The sequence below is a fragment of the Bubalus bubalis genome, chromosome 14 (assembly GCF_019923935.1).
Source record: "Bubalus bubalis isolate 160015118507 breed Murrah chromosome 14, NDDB_SH_1, whole genome shotgun sequence".
NCBI classification, from domain to species: domain Eukaryota; kingdom Metazoa; phylum Chordata; class Mammalia; order Artiodactyla; family Bovidae; genus Bubalus; species Bubalus bubalis.
The window spans coordinates 60,338,162-60,359,698 of NC_059170.1; the positions used below are offsets into that span (position 1 = coordinate 60,338,162).

The following is a 21,537-nucleotide window of genomic DNA, read 5'->3' on the forward strand; positions in this document are numbered from 1 at the left end:
TTTGTGAAGACCCTTTATTGTGTTTTTTAAATTTGCCTTTCCATCAGATCCTATGCAAAGGATCGTGACTAGTTCCTCATACATTCAAACCACTAGTTTTTTAAAGTGTTACATAAATTTAGAAAATATTATCCAAAAGTATTTCACATTGACTAAATTAGTATGTATTTAGCTCAAATACTTAGAAAGAGCTTTAACAAATATCATTCACAAATACTTTGCTATCAATTCGAGCATAAAAATGTAACTTTGCTCAGTTAGTAAGTGGTTGATAGCTGTCCACTCTCTGCAGAAGTGTTTCTGAATATCCAGGGGAATAATACCTGAAAAAGAAAATTTTTTATTAGATCTTTGTGAAAAGATTTAGCACAGTAGGCACAAAAGATTCAATGAAGATATTTATCTGAAATAATTCTCTGAATGAAATCTCTACTACACCAACCAATTATACTGCAGGAATGCTTTGTGTATGAGGTTAGAAACAATCAAGGAAGAGAACACCAGCTCACAAGACTGTACCAGAAACACAGCAAAACATTTAAGGAATATCAGTGCAATGGCAAAGAAAGGGTATTTTCAAAGTAGCCAAAGTATTGGAGCTTCAGCATCAGTCCTTCCAAAGAATATTCAGATTGATTTCCTTATGGCTGACTGGTTTCATCTCCTTGCAGTCCAAGGGACTCTCAAGAATCTTCTCCAACACCACAGTTCAAAAGTATCAATTCTTCAGCGTTCAGTTTTCTTTATGGTCCAACTCTCACATCCATACATGACTACTGGAAAAACCATAGCTTTGATTAGATGGACCTTTGTCAGCAAAGTGATGTCTCTGCTTTTTAATATGCTGTCTAGGTTGGTCATAGCTTTTCTTCTAAGGAGAAAACCCCTTTTAATTTCATGGCTGCAGTCACCATCTGCAGTGATTTTGGAGCCCAAAAAAATAAAGTCTGTCACTGCTTCCATTGTCTCTCCATGTATTTCCCATGAAGTGATAGGACCAGATGCCATGGTTTTCATTTTTTGAATGTTGAGTTTTAAGCCAGCTTTATCACTCTTCTCTTTCACTTTCATCAAGAGGCTCTTTAGTTCCTCTTTGCCTTCTGCTATAAGGGTGGTGTCATCTGCATGTCTGAGGTTATTGATATTTCTCTCAGCAGTCTTGATTCCAACTTGTGCTTCATACAGCCCAGCATTTCACATGATGTACTCTATATATAAGTTAATAAGTAGGGTGACAATGTACACCCTTGATGTACTCCTTTCCCAATTTGAAATCAGTCGGTTGTTCTATGTACAGCTCTAACTGTTGCTCCTTGACCTGCACACAGATTTCTCAGGAGGCACATGGATCACAGCCTTGTCTAACTCAATGAAACTATGAGCCATGCCATGTAGGGTCACCCAAGACAGACGGGTCATGGTGGAAAGTTCTGACAAAATGCAGTCTACTAGAGAAGTGAATGGCAAAGCACTTCACTATTCTTGTCTTGAGAACCCCATGAACAGTATGAAAAGGCAAAAAGATATGACATTGAAAAAGATAAACTCCCCAGGTCAGTAGGTACTCAATATGCTACTGGAGAAGAGTGGTGAAATAACTCCAGAAAGAAGAAGAGATGGAGCCAAAGCAAAAACAATATCCAGTTGTGGATGTGACTGGTGGTAGAAGTAAAGTTCAATGCTGTAAGGAACAATACTGCATAGGAACTGGAAAGTTAGGTCCATGAATCAAGGTAAATTGGAAGTGGTCAAATAGGAGATGGCTGTTTTAGGCAACAGTGAACTAAAATGGACCAGAATGGGTGAATTTAATTCAGATGACCCTTATGTCTACTACTGTGGGCAAGAAATCCTTAGATGAAATGGAGTAGCCCTCATAGTCAACAAAAGAGTCCAAAATGCAGTACTTGAGTGCAATCTCCATAATGACAGAATGATCTCTGTTCCTTTCCAAGGCAACAGTAATCCAAGTCTATGCTCCAACCACTAATGCCAAGAAGCTGAGGTTGAACAGTTCTATGATGACCTACAAGACCTTCTAGAACTAACACCAAAAAAATGTCCTTTTCATCATAGGAAACTGGAATACAAAAGTAGTAGGTCAAGAAATACTTGGAGTAACAGGCAAGTTTGGCCTTGGAGTACAAAATGAAGCAGGGCAAAGGCTAATGGAGTTTTGCCATGAGAACACACTGGTCATAGAAAACACCCTCTTCTAACAACACAACAGATGACTCTACCCATGAACAACCAGATGGTCAATACCGAAATCAGATTGATTATATTTTTTGCAGCCAAAGATGAAGAAGCTCTATACAGTCAACAAAACAAGACCAGGAGCTGACTGTGGCTCAGATCATAAACTCCTTATTGCCAAATTCAGACTTAAATTGAAGAAAGTAGGGAAAACCACTAGACCATTCAGGTATGACCTAAATCAACTCCTATGACTATACAGTGGAAGTGACAAATAGATTCAAGGGATTAGATCTGATAGACAGAGTGCCTGAAGAACTATGTACAGAGGTTTGTGACACTGTACAGGAGGCAGTGATCAAAAGCATCCCCAAGAAAAAGAAATGCAAAAAGGCAAAATGCAAAATGGTTGTCTGAGGAGGGCTTACAAATAGCTGAGAAAAGAAGAGAAGCTAAAGGCAAAGAGAAAAGGAAAGATATAACCATCTGAATGCAGAGTTCCAAAGAATAGCAAGGAAAGCCATGAAAGCCTTCCTAAGTGATCTATGCAAAGAAATAGAGGGAAACAATAGAATGGGAAAGACTAGAGATCTCTTCAAAAAAACTAGAGATACCAAGGGAATATTTCATGCAAAGATGGGCCTAATAAAGGACAGAAACAGTATGGACCTAATAGAAGCAGAAGATAATTAAGAAGAGGTGGCAAGAATACACAAAAGAACTATACAAAAAAGATCTTAATGACCCAGATAACCACAATGGTGTGATCACTCACCTGGAGCCAGACATCCTGGAATGAGAAGTCAAGTGAGGGCCTTAGGAAGCATCACTACGAACAAAGCTAGTGAAGGTGATGGAATTCCAGTTGAGCTACTTCAAATCCTAAAAGATGATGCTGTGAAAGTGCTGCACTCAAAATGCCAGCAAATTTGGAAGACTCAGCAGTGGCCACAGGACTGGAAAAGGTCAGTTTTCATTCCAATCCCAAAGAAAGGAAATGCCAAAGAATGTTCAAACTACCGCACAATCGCACTCATCTCACATGCCAGCAAAGTAATGCTCAAAATTCTCCAAGACAGGCTTCAACAGTACATGAACTGAGAACTTCCAGATGTTCAAGCTGGATTTAGAAGAAGCAGAGGGACAAGAGATCAAATTGCCAACATCCATTGGATCATTGAAAAAGAGAAAACAATATCCAGTTGTGGATATTGTATATATCCACAATTTTCTGGAATTCCAGAAAAGCATCTACTTCTGCTTTATTGACTACACCAAAGTCTTTGACTGTGTGGATCACAACAATAAATATATGATACAATAAATGGATTAAAAAAACTAGCAAGTGTAATTTAAAATTTTCTAAAACATTTGGAATAATTAAACCTCCTAAGGTGTTTTCTCCAGATAAAACCTAACGTTCAAAACTTACTTTATCCTTTGTTAATTATCTTTATCTCTCCTCATGTGCTTGACTTAAAAACTCATAATTTATGTTACATTAATTTCTTCCACATTTTGTCAAGTTACTGTGGATAGAAGAGCTGTGTTTTCTTAATAGTGTGCTTATAAGCAGTCACAGATAAACATGTACATACATGCATACATAAAGAGCTACATTAAAGAATATTTCTCCACCAAAGGTTTGTGTGAGTGCTCAGTTGCTCACTTGTGTCTGACTCTTTGCAACCCCATGGACTGTAGCCTGCCAGGCTTCTCTGTCCATGGGATCATCTCAGCAGGAATATGGGAGTGGGTTGCCATTTCCTTCTCCATGGGATCTTCCCAATCCAGGAACTGAATCCACATCTCTTGTGTTTCCTGCATTGGCAGGCAGATTCTTTCCCACTGAGCACTTAAGAAGTCCCAAAAGGCCTCCTACCCTTAAGAAAAATTGCCCCTAAACAGTGAGTCTCTTCCAAGTATTCCTAGACCAAGGAAGTTACAGCTGTTTCTCTATGCGTTAGTCATAAATTTTAAAGCAGGCCTCACCTTCCTAGGTCTGATAAATGCATTAGATACAAGGTAAATACTTTTTATAGAAATGGTAAAGAGTGGATTTAGAAAAACCAAAACTTTAAAAATCGTAATGTTTCACATGGTAGCCACTAGCTAGGGTGGCTCTTGAGCCCTAGGAATATGACTGAGGAACTGACTTTTATATTAAATTTTAAAAATGTTAATAATTGATATTCAACTCAGTTGTTGGAAAAAATTTAAGTGTGTTTGGAACAACTTGCATATCTACTTTTTCAACTGTAAACTTTATGTAATCTAAATACACATCATGTATTTCCAATGAAATTTAATATCTAAATTGAGATGTACTGGAAGTGACGAAATGCCCACCAGATTTCCAGAACTTAGTATAAAAAATGTCAAATAGCTCATTAATAATTTTTATATTGATTACTAAATGCTGGCGATTATGTGGAGAAAATGGAATACTCCTACACTGTTGGTGGGAATGTAATTGGTCCAGTCACTATGGAAAACTGTATAGAGGTTCCTTAAAAAACTAAAAATAGAACCACCTTATGACCTAGCAATCCCACTCCTGAGCATACCCCGAGAATACCATAATTCAAAAGACACATGCATCCCAGGGTTCACTGCAGCACTATTTACAATAGCCAGGACATGGAAGCAACCTAGATGTCCATCAACAGATGAATGGATAAAGAAGATGTGGTACACATAAGTAATGGAATATTACTCAGCCATAAAAAGGAATGAAATTGGGTCATCTGTCATCATGTGGATGAACCTAGAGTCTGTCACATGGAGTGAAGTAAGTCAGAGGGAGAAAAACAAATATTAACACATATATATGGAATCTAGAAAAATGGCACTGATGAACCTATTTGCAGGGCAGGAATGGAGATGCAGACATAGAGACACCATGGGAGAAGACAAGGGTGGGATGAATTGACAGAGTAGCACTGACTACTGTCTACACACTACCGTATGCACAACAGATAGCCAGTTGGAAGTTGCTGTACAGCACAGGGAGCTCAACTCGGTGCTTTGTTATGACCTAGGGCGGTGAGAGGGAGGCTCAAGAGGGAGGGGCTATGTGTATACATATAGCTGATTCACTTTGTTGTATAGCAAAAACTAACACAATATTGTAAAGCAACTATACACTAATTTTAAAAATAAATAAAAAATTAATCTTGAAAATAGCTTCCTGCTACATTACTCGGAGAAGGCAATGACACCCCACTCCAGTACTCTTGCCTGGAAAATCCCATGGGCGGAGGAGCCTGGTAGGCTGCAGTCCATGGGGTCGCTAAGAGTCAGATACAACTGAGCGACTTCACTTTCACTTTTCACTTTCACGCAATGGAGAAGGAGATGGCAACCCACTCCAGTGTTCTTGCCTGGAGAATCCCAGGGACGGGGGAGCCTGGTGGGCTGCCGTCTATGGGGTCGCACAGAGTCGGACGCAACTGAAGTGACTTAGCAGCAGCTACATTACAATGAAGAACCTGCATTTCATAAATATTATTTTTTTCAGATACAGATAGTAACTTTCTTTTTGCCATTCAACATCACTTTCTATTCTTTTATTGATGTAGTTGATTTATAATGTTGTGCAAATCTCTGCTATACAGCACAGTGACTCAGTTATACACATATAGACATTCTTCTCTTTATATTCTTTTCCATTATGGTTTGTCAAAGGACATTGAATATACTTCCCTGTGCTATACAGTAGGACCTTGTTGTTTAAACATCCTATATAATAGTTTATGTCTGCTAATTCCACCTCACAGTCTTTCCTCACCCTTGGCAACCCAAGTCTGTACTCTATGTATGTGAGTCTATTCCTGTTTTATAGATAGGTTCATTTGTGACATATTTTAGATTCCACATATAAGTGATATCATATAGTATTTGTCTTTCTGATTTACTTCACTTATTATGATAATCTCTAGTTGCATCCATGTTGCTGCAAACAGCAATATTTCATTCTTTTTTTATGGCTGAGTAGAAAAACATCTATTTCTGCTTTATTGGCTACACCAAAGCCTTTGACTGTGTGGATCACAACAAACTGTGGAAAATTCAACAGATGGGAATATCAAACCACCTTACTTGCCTCCTGAGAAATCTTTATGCAGGTCAAGAAGCAACAGTTAGAACCAGACATAGAACAATGGACTGGTTCCAAATTGGGAAAGGAGTATGTCAAGGCTGTATACTGTCACCTTGCTTATTTAACTTATATGCAGAGTACATCATGTGAAATGCCAGGTTGGATGAAGCACAAGCTGGAATCAAGACTGCTGAGAGAAATATCGATAACTTTAGACATGCAGATGACACCACCCTTATAGCAGAAGGCAAAGAGGAACTAAAGAGCCTCTTGATGAAAGTGAAAGAGGAGAATGATAAAACTGGCTTAAAACTCAACATTCAAAAAATGAAGATCATGGCATCTGGTCCCATCACTTCATGGGAAATAGATGGGGAAACAGTGGAAACAGTGACAGACTTTATTTTCTTGCGCTCAAAAATCACTGCAGATGGTGACTGCAGCCATGAAATTAAAAAGGTGCTTGCTCCTTGGAAGAAAAGCTATGACCAACCTAGATAGCATATTAAAAAGCAGAGACATCACTTTGCTGACAAAGGTCCATCTAGTCAAAGCTATGGTTTTTCCAGTAGTCATGTATGGATGTGAGAGTTGGACCATAAAGAAAACTGAACGCTGAAGAATTGATGCTTTTGAACTGTGGTGTTAGAGAAGACTCTTGAGAGTCCCTTGGACTGCAAGGAGATAAAACCAGTCAATCCTAAGGAAATCAATCCTGAATATTCATTGGAAGGACTGATGTTGAAGCTGAAACTCCAATACTTTGGCCACCTGATGCAAAGAACTGACTCATTGGAAAAGACCCTGATGCTGGGAAAGATTGAAGGAAGGAGGAGAAGGGGACGACAGAGGATGGTTGGATGGCATCACCAACTCAATGGACATGAGTTTGAGCAAGCTCTGGAAATTGGTGACGGACAGAGAAGCCTGGCATCCTGTAGTCCATGGGGTCGCAAAGAGTAGGACATGACTGAGCGACTGAACTGAACTGAGTATTCCATCAACATCTCCTTTCTGTCTGTAATAGCAGTAATTTGTAATTTGTAATAATAGTCTCATTGATATGAATGTGAGCTTAAGGCAGAGAAACAATATGCAGGGAACTATGAAAATCAAACAGTTTCTATTAACAGTTGATAATTTACTTTGAACTCTGTTTTGAGGTACACTTTAGTAAAGCACATACTAAATTAGTACAGAAATGTCTCAAATGACATTTCAGTTTCATTTGGAAAAGTATGTGTCAATCAGAACATCATTTAATTTGAAGAATAAAAAAGATTGAGGGAGAAGTATATTTTGGTCTTCTGTGCTATTTCAAAGTCCACGTTTTCACATAGTGGATATAAAAATCTCAATTTGAGAAGAGAAAAACAGAATAACATTGACCTTCCCAAAGTCCATTTTTCCTACCTTACTATTTCTTCTGGGTAACAGTTGTTAATGCTGTTGATATATTCTTGAAGGAGAGATCCAGGTTCTGCTTTTATCTCTTGCACCTTTTTAAGTCCACCACTTGTTACAAAAAGTCGTCGAGCTTTGCTATCATGTGGCAGCACCTTGAAAAGTGAAGCACATAAAAGTGTCAGCTTTTCTTTCCCAAGCTGGATTTTTACTCTTGAAAAGCAATAATATATGAGGAAATGAAAAAGAGAATTTATGTCTAATATAACTGGAACATAATGAGCCTAAATTTGCAAATGATTGCAAGAAAAATGCAGCCTTTTTGGAAATGTATCAACTTGGTATGCTGTGGGGATGGAATAAAGCCAAAGGTAATAGAGATCCAACCATATAGGTATGATATACTACAGGGGCCGTCCTTCGCTTACAGCCATTCAAGGTCTCTCCAAAGTTACAGGCAAGCTCAGGGGCCCTTTTGTGACTCAGGTCCTAAATACCTCTCCGAAGTCCTTCCATACCAACCTCTACACTAAATTGTGTTTCAATGACCTCAAAGGGTGCATCTGAAGCATTTTTTGCTTTGCCTATGCTGCTTCCTCCTCTTCAAAATCCCTTCTGCCCTCCACACACTTCTCCCATTACTTGGGGGTAACTGCCTTTAAGAAACTTTCTCTGGGACACTCCTACTCTCTTTCCCAGGCTGAGCTGGGTACATTTCTTCCCTCAAAGCATTCTGTTAGACCCCTTTCAGTGCACTTGCCACATAATAGTTTAACTATCAGGGACTTCCCTGGTGGTCCAGGAGTTACTAAGACTCCGCACTTCCACTGCAGAGGGCACAGGTTCCATCCCTGATCAGGAAACTAAGATCCCATAAGCTATTAAAAGATAAAAATTTTAAAAGTTTATCACGAAGTCTAGCACATTGAAGTGTTTTATGATTGTTTCATCCAGTCCCCCAGCTCAATTATCAAGTTCCTTGAAAAAGAACTTGGTCTTAACTATTTTTTGTCTATCCCTTAATGCTTATCATGTAGGCATTTAACAAAACTAAAACTACAAAGGGATTTTGCTATTATAATGATAATACACATCAACTGGACAATAAAAGATGACACTAAGTGCGCATGTTTCTAAAAAACAGAAATGCCTATAGGCTTTAAATATTTTGTTTGGCCTGGAGAGTTTTTATTACCTCCTATCTTTTAAATTAATATCTTTTTATCTTCTGCCTTGCTTTCCTCTCTCTTTTCTAGTGCTCTGGATCCTTAGATTAAGAAAAGGTAAAATTCTACCTGAAGCAAATATTCCTAAAGGTACATTCATAAGAGTATGTGGTATGCGGTATTGTGTTTATTTTATCTTAGCTAACTTCCACAAATCCCACTGACTTACTTTAAAAGTGACTTATTTTGAACTCAGTTCAGGGTAGTGTTCGTTTTCACAGCAAGTTCAATAAAACTAGAATATCTCACTCCTGGTAGCCTAAAAGATTAGAGTATGAAATGAAACTTTCAGAAATAATGTCAGCTACTCACAAGAGGTGATGACTGTCTGTAGATGATCTACTCGTCCCCTTACACCTTCCTCCCTCTTAGCTGATCAAATTAACTGGTTGCTTTCTTACTTAGCATCCAGAAAACAAAGGTTGATTATTTTCATTTTTTTTTCTTTTTTTTTAATGTATTTATTTGACTGCGCCAGGTCTTAGCGGCAACACGTGGGATCTTCGATGCGTCATACGGGATCTAATTCCCCAACCACGTATTAAACCTGGGCCCCCTGCACTGGGAGCACAGAGTCTTAGCCACTGGACCACAGGGAAGTCTCATTATTTTCTTAGAAGGAAGAAGACAGAGCACAGGTGTTTGATACACAGAGCTATATCCTGAGGGGGCTTCAGCAACGTAAAACCTTCTACCATACAGTGACTATGGTGCTTAAGGGGCAGCAAGATGTTGCAGATCACAGAAATGAGTCAAAGACAGTATGATCTTTCAGAGGAATACCTAAAACTAGACCTATTCAGCTGTAGGGCCTAGCTTAAACATTTTAACAACATACAGTTTTTGTTTATTATTTGTAGAAACATAGTACACAACAGTAGTACCTCCTTTATACAGCCTTATAACTGATGCTTCAGGTGAATTTGGCCCCCATCCATTTTTATTAATTTTTTAAAATCAGCCTTTAGCACTTTTATGTTTTATTTCTCAAAAACAACTTTTTGGGGTTTTGTGGGGTTTTTTGTTTTTTTTTTTTTTTGAGTGCCTGGGATTAGGCTAAACTCTATACATATAACAACTCATTAATCTTTACATGACCCTATAAAATAGGTTCTCTTATTAGTCCCAGTCTATGGGTAATTACACTAAGATTTAGAGAGGTCAAGACGTCGTCAAAGGTATTGCTGCTAGTAGAAACCCAGGCAACCCAGCTCCAGAGCCTGAGCTCACAGTCACACCGAGATACTAATTTCAAAGACCCTATTTTCCTAAATCCAACCTGAACACAACCTGACCACTTCTTGATGACTTAGGGTTCCCCTCCGGGCCATCCACGGCTGTGGGAACACACACACTCTCTCTTGGCCTCAGCTGTCAGGAGTCAGTTCCTCTGGCTGAACCCCATCCAGCAGCTTGACCTTTCCACCTTACTATCTTGAGTCTGCAGTGAGCTAAGAAACATGACAGCCATGCTGGTTAAAAAGTGGTTACCAAATAAGCCAATACATTCCAAATGACTGTCTGGAAGCATCTCCGGTTAAATACATGGATTTCACAAAAAATACTGTGGGGATCTTTGCAGTTGTTTCCAGCTGAGTGAGACTAAGAGTCACCAGGAAAACTACCAAAGGGTTATGAGGTTTTCACACGTTGACTCTTCTATTCTCCAAGAACATAAAAAAGACAGTACAGAGGCTGTGAGGAAGCATGACAAAGAAAAAAGTGTGAATTAGTTATGTGTGACTTTTATTAACTTACGTGAATTTTATTAACCTATATTACCCTCCCTGTCGATATGATCAGTAAAATCAAATAGTAAAACCCTGCCCTCATCTTACAGAAGAAAACACTGACCCAACAAAACAGTGCAAGCTAATACCTTGTTTTAATTCTCTTGCCCCTCTTCCAGGCTAAGAGATCATGTCTTACCTTACTGAATTGTCCAACCACATGCTTCAGAATATTGGGAGGAGCATCATACAGAAATGGTTCAAGAGCTGGCAAATAGGTGCATTTTTGTAAGATATTCTTTATGGCTTTTTTACTCTATTGAAATACAAAGCAAAATACATACCAAAGTAAGTAATCAATGAAAGCGTGACAAAAAGTCACGTCTTGTGATCTGGAGTTTGAAAACAAAATGAAGAGCTTTATGATGAACTTAACAGCTGTTGGTGACAAAGTCTACTAATGTGCCAGTGGAGACCACATTCACTGTACCAGACAGCCTTACCCCAATCCTAACAGTTCCAAGTTGGTGACAGACTGTCAAGTTATTAATCAAGAACTCTAATGACAGTAGGAATCCACTGAGCTTTACTATCCTTCATCAAGAAATATACTTGATTTTTGACTATAAACTTCTATATCAGGATGTATATCATTAATAATAATCAGTTGAATCATCCAGCATGAAACAAATATTAGTCTATTAGTTAAGATTTTGTTTACTTGTCAATATCTGGGCTTAAGATTATTTAACAACACTATTGAGATATAATTTACATACCATAAATTCACTCATTTTAAGTGCACGGTTCAATGGATTTTTAGTAAATTTACAGAGTTGGGCAACCATCACCACAATCTAATTTTAGAACATTTTCATCATCCCAAAAAACCCCACGCCCATTTATAGTTATTCCATATTTCCTCCTCCACTTATCCTACCAACCCCAGACAATTACTAATTTACTTCCTGTCTCTATAAATTGTACTTTTCTGGACCATCCATATAAATGAAATCATAATATGTTAACTTTTGGTTCTGGCCTCATTTGCTAAGTATAATGTTTCTGAGGTTCATCCATGTTATAGCACATATTAGTGCTTCACTCCTTTCATTGTCAAATAGTATTCCATTACAGGGATTTATCACATTTTGTTTATCCATTCACCAGTTGATGGACATTTGGGTTAATTCCACTTTGGGCTAATATGAATAATGCTGCTATGAAGATTCACATGCAAATTTTTTCACTTGGGAAAATACTGAAGAGTCGAGTTATTGGGTGATAATGGTAAATTTATGTTTAATATTTTGAGAAACTACCAAACTCTTTTTCAACATGACTGCAACATTTTACATTCTCACCAGTAGTGTGCTGCTGCTGCTGCTAAGTTGCTTCAGTCGTGTCCGACTCTGTGCAACCCCAAAGACAGCAGCCCACTAGGCTCCTCTGTCCCTGGGATTCTCCAGGCAAGAAATGGAGTGGGTCACCAGTGGTGTAGGAAGGTTCAATTCTCCATAGAATGATCAACACTTGTTATTTTCTGTCTCATTAATTATAGCCATTCTTGTGGGTGTGAAGTAATATCTCATTATGGTTTTGATGTGTGTTTCTCTAGTGACTAATGATGTTGAGAATCTTTCTATGTGCTGATTGGTCATTTGTCAGTGAAATGTCTATTCATTTTTGCCCATTGCTTAGTGAGGTTATGTATCTTCTTATTATTGAGTTGTAAGAGCTCTTTATATACTTTGAATACAAGTCCTTGCTTGAATATATGATTTGCAAGTAATTTTTCAGTCTGTGGCTTGTCTTTTCATTTTTTCAGTAATGTCTTCTGAGGCATACAAGTTTTTCATTTTGATGAAATCCAATTTATCAGTGTTTTCTTTTATTACTTGTGCTTTAAGGGTCATTTTTAAGAAATCAATGCCTATTCCAAGGCTAAAAAGACTTACTCCTATGTTTTCTTCTAAGAGTTTTATAATCTTAATTCTTACATTTAGATCTATCAGTATTATTCATTTTTAGTTAATTCTAGCGTATGGTATGAGATAAGGATCCAAATTAATATTTTTGTCTGAAGATATAATAATTGTCCTAGTACCATTTGCTGAAAAGGCTATCTTTTAACATTAAATTGCCTTGGCACCTTTGGGAAAAGTCAGTTGACGATAAAAGGGTCCATTTCAGATTTTTTATTTGATTACTACATTGATATCTATATAGTCTTTCTGTAAGCACCTTGTTTGTGTAGCTTTATAGTAAGTTTTGAAATTGGGCAGTGTTAAGTCTTTCTTTTTTCAAGATTGTTTTGGCAAGATCAAGTCCTTTGCATTTCTATATGAATCTCAGGATCAGCTTCTCAAGTTTTTTGAGGAAAAAGACACCTGGGATTTTGAAAGGGATTGTATTGAAAATATAGATCATTTTTAACAGTATTGAATTGCCATTTTAACAATATCAAACCTTCCGATCTGTGAACATGGAATGTCTCTTCATTTATTCAGATCTTCTTTAATTTTTTCGGCAATGTTTTATAGTTTTCAGTGTACAAGTCTTATACTTCTTTTGTTAAATTTATTCCTAAATATTTTATTCTTGTTATGCTATTATAAATGAAACTATTTTCTTAATTTCATATTTGAATTACTCACTACTAAAATACAGAAATACAGTTGGTTTTTACATATTTGTCTTCTACCCAGTGATTCTGTTGAACTCTTACTAGTTCTAGTATTAGTGAATGTGTTTGTGTGTATTCCTTAGGATTTTCTACATACAGGATCATGTTGTATGTTGGGTTTAAAATGTATAAGCCTTTAGAAAATATGACTTGTATTTGGTGACTTGTGGCTGTGAGTGAAATAAAATTGTTCCTATAATTTTATTCTGTGAATTGTACAGAAATTATGTGGGGTCAACAAATCCTTTTCTTTACCTGGGTCAGAAAATCAAGTATGTGTTACTTCAAAATAATGAATAAGAGATTATGAACTTTGCTAAATGTCACAGCATTTAGTAGTTAGTGTTTATCTTTAGACATATATAATATTACATGATGATGTGAGGGAAGGAATCATGGACTATCTGTGTAGGACAACTTGGGTTTGAGCCTGGTTTTCCTACAAACTAGTGTAGTATCTACAATTCTACATTCATTAATTTTTCTGTCATTTCTAAAAGCTGACTCTAGCCACACTGATCAAAGCTCTTATAGAAACCACAATAAGTGATTAGCAATACTACCCTTTTTTCCTATTAACAATACACATAAGAATAGTAATGAGCAAAACAAAATTGTCAATTCAAGACAAACACTTGATGCCACTTTGTTTTTCACAGAAAATGAAAGGAGTAACAAAAAATTATTCGTTGTTGTTTCATTGTTGAAAATGAATGATCTTTCTTGAAAACTGCTTAAAATGAAAAATGCTTCTTTATTCAAAAGTTAATTTTATTCTGAAAGTATTCTGACCAAAGAGCTATAGTTATTTAAATGAGGGGGTTACACAGGAGTAAATCTTCTTGACTCTGCTAGGAAAAGTCTTCTCACATATAGCTCCAAAAGCACAGGAGTGAAAAAAAAAAAAAGATAAACTGAATCTCATTAAAATTTTTTACAGACTTGTTATAAACAATACTATCAATAAAATGATAAGACAACCCACCGAATAGGAAAAAATATTTGTAAGTCATACATCTGATAAGGACTTGTATCCATAAGATGTAAAGAATCCTTAAATTCTCAATAATAAAAACATAAATAGCCCAATTTAAAAATGGGCCAAAGGTCTGATTAGACATTTCTCCAAAGAAGATATACAAGTGGCCAATAAGCACAAGACAACAAATTTCAGCATCTTTATCCATCAGGGAAATGCAAATCAAAACCACAATGAGATATGAATTCATACCCACTAGGATGGCTACAATTAAAAATAAAGACAGTAAAGAGAGATGGCAATGATGTTGAAAATTAGAACCCTCATACATTGCTGGTGGGAATCAAAATGGTATAACTACATTGGAAAACAGTTTGACAGTTCTTCAAAATGCTAAAAAAAGTTATCATATGACCTCGCAAGTCCATTCCTAGGTATATACCCAAGAGAAATGAAAACATACATCCACACAAAAACGTGTACAGTTATGTTCATAGTGGCATTGTTCATGATGGTCAAGGAGTAGAAACAACCGAAGGTCCAAGCAGTGAATAGAAAAGCAAAATGTGGTATATCAATACAATGGAATATTATTTGGTAATTAAAAGGAACAAAATATTGATATATGTTACAACCTTGAAACTTACACTTAGTGAAAGAAGCCAGGCACAAAAGGCCACATATATTGTATGGTTCTGTTTAAATAAAATGTCCAGAAGAGGCAAATCCGCAAAGACAGATATAAAATAACGGTTGCCTGGGGCTAGACAGGGAAGACATGGAGTGACAGCTAATGGGAAAATAAAAAGTTCTAAAATTAGACTGTGGCGATGGTAGCACCTGTGAATCTTCACTAAACCACTGAATTATATAGTTTAAAATGGGTAAATTATATGGAATATGAGTTATATTTCAATAAAGCTGCTAAAAACAAAGGGGAACAACCAAGACAATAAGAATGTAATATTTAAATAATTATGTTAGAAATAGTCTTATAACTATTTGAATAGCTTTGTAACCATTCAAATACTAAACTAATTCCATCTAATACCTCTGAATCAAAACAAATGAAAATGCAACTGCCTGAATATTTTCAAAATATATGTGGGTAAGATGATTATATAAAAGATACATATTTTTTTCAGTTTTCATAAGGCATTTGAAACTACATAGGTACAGGCAGATAGTAAGACCATGTGAAAATGTGTAAGAAATTCCAAGGGGCTGCTCCTGGGCTCTCCTGGATCAGAACCAATTAGAGAATGCTTACAAAAGCTTACATGTCTTTGGAACAAAAGTAACTTCAACATGGCCTTGTAATTTGAAAGCTGCTACAGAATAACAAATGAGAAACACCATTAGACAGTTCCTAAAGTGCTTGGATACTTTTCCCTTTTGAGATAGTGTCAAATCAAAGGGTTTGGACTTGTACTCTAAAGCCTTTAAAACAACTGATAGAATCCAAGAGACCTTGGAGAAGAAAAAAAAAACCAGAATGATTAAATCCCTACAATAAGAAAACATTTGTATGGATTTAAAGCCTTGGAAAGATTGATGACAGGATAATGATTGATAAATCACTTTTAATTTAATACCCACTGTATTTCCTGAAAATAAATATGGTATCAAATAAAGGTAGAAGGAAATTTCTATTAGTAAACCTTAATGTTTTAACAAAACCACCTTTGTTAAACTAATACACAATAAAAATTATCTGACTTCAAAAAGTAATCAACCATTTTTACTCTGATGATATTTATACACTATAGCATCATAACATTCATCAAAAATCAAGTTATATAAACTTGGTAGCATGTAAATAGTATATAGCGCTCCCTAAGAGACTATTTGCAAGGGTTTCTCAAACTATAATTACTATCTACTCTGCTACTAATTATTCATGCTGTAGCTGATGTATTCTTTTATTTCCCTGGATCACTAGAGGTAAGGGTGGGGAGGATGAGAAGTGAGGAGGAGGGAGAAGGAAAGAGGAGGAAGTAGGGAAGGGGGAGAGGGAGGGAGGAAGAAAGACAATGATGATAATGGGTTAAAGAATTTTGAGGTAAAAAGAGAAGGACATACATAGGTTAAAATTACACATATGTAAATCATCTGTATTTAGACAACTCAAAACTGGAAATGGATTTGTGTTTTCTCACCAGAAAGTCAAAGAACCACAGAATTGTTACACAGGAAAAGACCTTAGCACATTATCAATTTTACCATCTACCATGCTTTGCCAAGGAATAGACTCAATATTGGAGACAAGTAATAGAAATCTATTAAATCATTGCTTTAATCTAGAAAGTCTTATAAAAATGGAAATCTTAGAAATCTTAATATTAATCTTAGAAATCAACTTCCCTCAATGAGTTTGTAGAGAAAAAACATGTAAACATAACCAAATCAACATAAATTCACTTTTATAAAATTTATAAATAAATGACTCACTTGATAGCTTTCAGAGTCCCTCAAACTGCAGTTCAAATACATTTCCTGTCCCATTATACTGTCCAAAGATGTTGTAAAATGTGTTTTCCTATTTGTTACTTTATTGTTTTCCTTCAAATTTAAGAGCAATTTAACTTACTGTTCATTTTATCTTGAATTATTGTCTTTTCTATGTATTTCCCTCAACCCAAGTTAATTCTGAGAGCTGCTTTCAAGAAGTTAGATGTTTTCCTAATAGGGAGTATGTTGGGAAACATTTTTATTCCTTTGAAATTCTAAAATTATTTTTTAAACCCATCCTGCTTTATATTAGTGTTTAATGAACCATTTTAGTAGTTAGTAATATTTTTTTCAGAAATCTTCATTTTTTTAATACGAGATTTTTAAATGTTTAATTTTGGGAATCTTATGGTCATTTTCCTTTCAAGGAACAAATATAAGACATAACTAAAAGATGAGACAGACTTGGAGTTAGGAGAGGTCACTCGTCACTCATGCTTCAGGAATGCCTTTGGAAAGGCATTCCTTTTAAATTTTTTTAGGCTCAATTTTTAATTTAAAATGGACTAAAGTTCTCTCTGGCCAATTTCACCTCCAAAGTCCTATTATTTAACTCCTATTCCATAAGAAAAGTCAATAGAAATGTAGGTGGCAACAATCAGACATTCATTTTACAAAAAACTTTGTACCCATAGAGAACTTCCTTTAAAATTTATCATTGATTTTTAGAGACAAGGGTAATTCGTTTTCAAAGAGTCACCTCAATGCTTCTGATAAACTTATTTCTTGACTCAGAAAAATGATATTGTTGGACTTCCCTGGTGGTCCAGTCAGTGGTTAAGAAACTGCCCTGCAGTGCAGGAAACACAGGTTCCATCCCTGGTCCAGGAAGATAACATATATCTTGGAACAACTAAGCCCATGCACAACTAGTGAGCCCATCAGCTTCAATTACTGAAGCCCAAGTGCCCTAAAGCCCACACACCACAACTAGGCTAGCCTCCGCTCGCAGCAACTAAACAAAGTCTGAGAGCAGCAGCAAAGACCAGCACAGACAAAAATCAATCAATCAAGTGTACCAAAAAAAAAAAAAAAAGATGTTGTCCACAATAAAAATTAAAACATTTTACATTACATATTATAAGAATGAGTTAAAAATCTAACAAATCTTCATTAAAACGATGAAGAATTAAGCACTTACTTTCACTTGAAGATCCTCAGAACTCTCGGTTGACATGTACAAAGAGAGCAGGACAGGCAGAGTGTTTGTGACAGCGACGGCCCGTGCGTGCTCAGGAGTGTGTCTCCCAATGTGCCCCAAGGCCCAGGCGGCAGCAGCCTTAATATGGTCTTCTGGTTCTTCTGACAAGCAGAGGGACAACTGGGGCACACCCTGCAGTGTGGATCAAAAGAGCGAGAGTTACGAACCCAGAGCAGGATTAAAGGGTCTTCCATGTCTCTCAGACATTAGAAGAATCATTTCGGTCTTGATCCTTTTTTTCCTTTAAACTGTTCAATAAATGAGCACTTCACAGGGGCCGTCATTTTTCAAGTCAATAAAACGACTAGAACTAATTTACCTTAATTATCTGTAACAATCCAACTAAACTAAGTATCTCTACTAGCGTTTGCTCCCCAAACAGAGGCATTTAACCAAAAAACAGATGCCACAGGCTAGTATTTAGGCAAAGCCAGATACCACTGTGACAAATTAAAAATGCATAGGAGTTTAAAATCATTTGCTTTCCTTCTAAACTAAAAAAGTTAATTTAGAATCTTTTTAAAAATTAACTTTTCACCAAGAGATCCAAAAACAAAATACCTACTATGGACCCAAAATCAAATGAATAATATGAGCAAGAATCCTATTTAAGTAAATTTTAGGTGAAATATATTCACTAAAATCTTTCCTGAAATAGTAAATTTCCATTACTTTTGGTCAACATTTACACAATAGTTTTGCCCAATTTAATCTGACTGAATGTCAAAGAAGGGATGAGTACTTTTACTACACTGATGGCATGTGCTTGTATTTTGTACTTCAAGCTTCAATTGTAGCTAAATAAAACAGAATTAACTAAAGGGCCTCAAATGCATCACAGCTTATATATCCAAAGAAGAGTCAAATAACCAAATCAAATTATAATTCATTCTGTATGGGTATAACTTTCTAACTTGAGACTAAACTAAATTATCTAATGCTGATACTAAATTATCACCTTAAATTCAGTACCACAAAAGCCACTATCACATGGTCATCCTCCCACAAACAAAGGCCAAATGATCATCTATAGTTTTTTCCCCTCCACTTTTAAATTTCTTTTTTTTTTTTTTTTAATTTTTTGGCCACACCACTCAGCATGTGGGATCCTAGTTCCTCAACCAGGGATCAAATCCAAATCCCCATGCATTGCAAACAAGGAGTGTTAAACACTGGACCACCATGGAAGTCCCTAAATTTGGCTTTTAAGACCAATTTCCAGAAGAGATCTGCCATATTACTTCTTTGACTTCTTTCTTACAACTAAAAATGTGTGTCAGCCCATATATATTAAAAAAAAAAAGGTCAGAATCTTTTCTATCTTCAGAATGAGGCAACTTTCCAGAAAGTCCATACATCTGAGACATACCAAGAATGAAGAAGCAGGAGGAAAAGAAGACAGTCCCCAAAATGATGACTTAATAGCCATGGCTGTTATGAACAGCAAATGAGACAAGAAGCATTACAGTGCTTTGAACGTTAGAAAGTATTATTTAGATGGGAGGTATTGTCAGTCCTGACAGTACTACACAGAACCAGAAAGAATAATGCAGTGCTGTGTGATCGGCCTCAAACTGCTGCTGCCCCCACCTTGATCTTCAATTAAATGAAAGATAACCCGGTGTGAGAGGCCAGCAGCCCCAGACCAAAGAGGGGGAGCACCTCCTGGATAGTCTGGGGAAGAAACACAGGAAGCAAAAGCAATCGCGGCTTCTTTCCTCCTCCTTCCTATGTGTGGACTTTCTGACAATCCACACAAGAACCAAGAATCAAGAATTCCAATAATATCCCCACCGTGACCCTTCAGGAAGCAGCACTACTGCCCTAGTCACTATCAGAGTCTTTGGTAATAGAAGAACAAAAGGAAAAGCTCAGGATAAAGAGGGAGTGAAGTAAAGTATTACCAAGGAATAGGTAGAAAATAAAGATCTGAGGCTCCTTTTTATTCTGAGGATTAGCAAAGGATAAAAAAAAAATCCACAATTCTGTTTAACATACAGCAGCGGGTTTTCCATGCTGATAAGAAACCTGCACCCTAGAGGGCTGCCAGAGACACTGGGAGCACACAGCCTTTGAAGCGTGCTTCAGGAGATCAATATTTACTCATTCAACAAATATTTTTTGAGCACCTACTACGAGCCAGGGTTACTCAATCTGGTAGGTTAATACAGAGTTGTAAACTGAGATAAGGCCAAATCCCTCGAGCAAGCAAACAGAAACACTGCTATCCGACATGTGCCCATGCACTCTGAATTGCCCACGTCTAAGAAGAGAAATTAGCTCCTGGAAGCTAAAGGAGAGAGAGCCATCCGTACAAGATGATACAAACGACCATTGGGTATGTTAGCTGTCTTTAATCAAAGTATGCTTTACATATTTGTAAAGCCAATCCTTCAAGATACAAAACACACATCACTTAGATACAGATAATACTAACACTCAGAGGTGCTGACATTTTATTCATATTAAACACTGGGTAAAACTTCAAACTTCCTGCCAAGTCAACCTTACTTTAAGCATTGCTCTGGCAAACTTACTAGTAAGCCTGGAAAAAAGCCAGTAATTCTTTGTCTCTGATCAGTTATATTGTACATTCTGTGGGAGAATATTAATCTGTGGACTGTCTTAGAGGATCTCGCTGCAAAAATCAGGGGGAAAGGAAACAAGGGCAAACCTTGGAAATGATGACCGCCATTGCCAGGTTCTCAGAATGAGCTGCCACATAGCCGAGCAGCATGATGCCTGGCAGCCTTATGTTCCCTTTGCAGGACCCGATGCAGTCGATCACGGCAGCAACTCCCCCAGTGTTCACTATCAGCTGAGCAAGCTAAGAGAAAAGAGGGAGAGTTACATTATCACGGCCCTAAAGTATGAGATGATCTTTATTATTATTTTTTAAAAATATTTTGTAGAGGATATTTTGGTTTTATTATTAGCAGTATTATTTGACTGTGCTCGGTCTTCATTGCAGCATGCAGGCCCCACAGCATGTGGGATCTCGGTTTCCCCACCAGGGAACGAACCTGTATCCCCTGTATTGCAAGGGGGATTCTCAATCACTGGACCACGAGGGAAGTCCAGTATAAGATGACCTTTGAATATTATGTTCAGTTCAGTTCAGTCGCTCAGTCATGTCCAACTCTTTGCGACCCATGAACCACAGTATGCCAGGCCTCCCTGTCTATCACCAACTCCTGGAGTTCACCCAAACCCATGTCCATTGAGTCGGTGATGCCATCCAACCACCTCATCCTCTGTCGTCCCCTTCTCCTCCTGCCCTCAATCTTTCCCAGCATCAGAGTCTTTTCCAATGAGTCAGCTCTTTGCATGAGGTGGCCAAAGTACTGGTGTTAGTTCTTCCAATGAACACCCAGGACTGATCTCCTTTAGGATGGACTGGTTGGATCTCCTTTGCAGTCCAAGGGACTCTCAAGAGTCTTCTCCAACACCACAGTTCAAAAGCATCAATTCTTCGGTGCTCAGCTTTCTTTATAGTCCAACT

The 21,537-nt window shown here is 37.1% G+C and overlaps 1 protein-coding gene across 2 annotated transcripts in view; it reads right to left on the reverse strand.

Moving 5' to 3' along the window:
* Positions 1–21,537, reverse strand: part of SPAG6 (sperm associated antigen 6) — a 63,878-nt gene continuing 42,341 nt past the window's right edge. Inside the window, exons 7-11 of one of the 2 annotated variants that reach the window (XM_006079952.4) lie at positions 20,710–20,862; positions 17,976–18,167; positions 10,858–10,974; positions 7,712–7,857; positions 1–323 (exon numbers count right to left, since the gene is read on the reverse strand). In XM_006079952.4, the coding sequence (XP_006080014.2) occupies positions 254–323; positions 7,712–7,857; positions 10,858–10,974; positions 17,976–18,167; positions 20,710–20,862 (678 nt within the window). In that variant the 3' untranslated portion in view covers positions 1–253. The remainder of the gene's footprint in view (positions 324–7,711; positions 7,858–10,857; positions 10,975–17,975; positions 18,168–20,709; positions 20,863–21,537) is intronic. The other variant, XM_006079953.4, reaches the window with a different exon arrangement.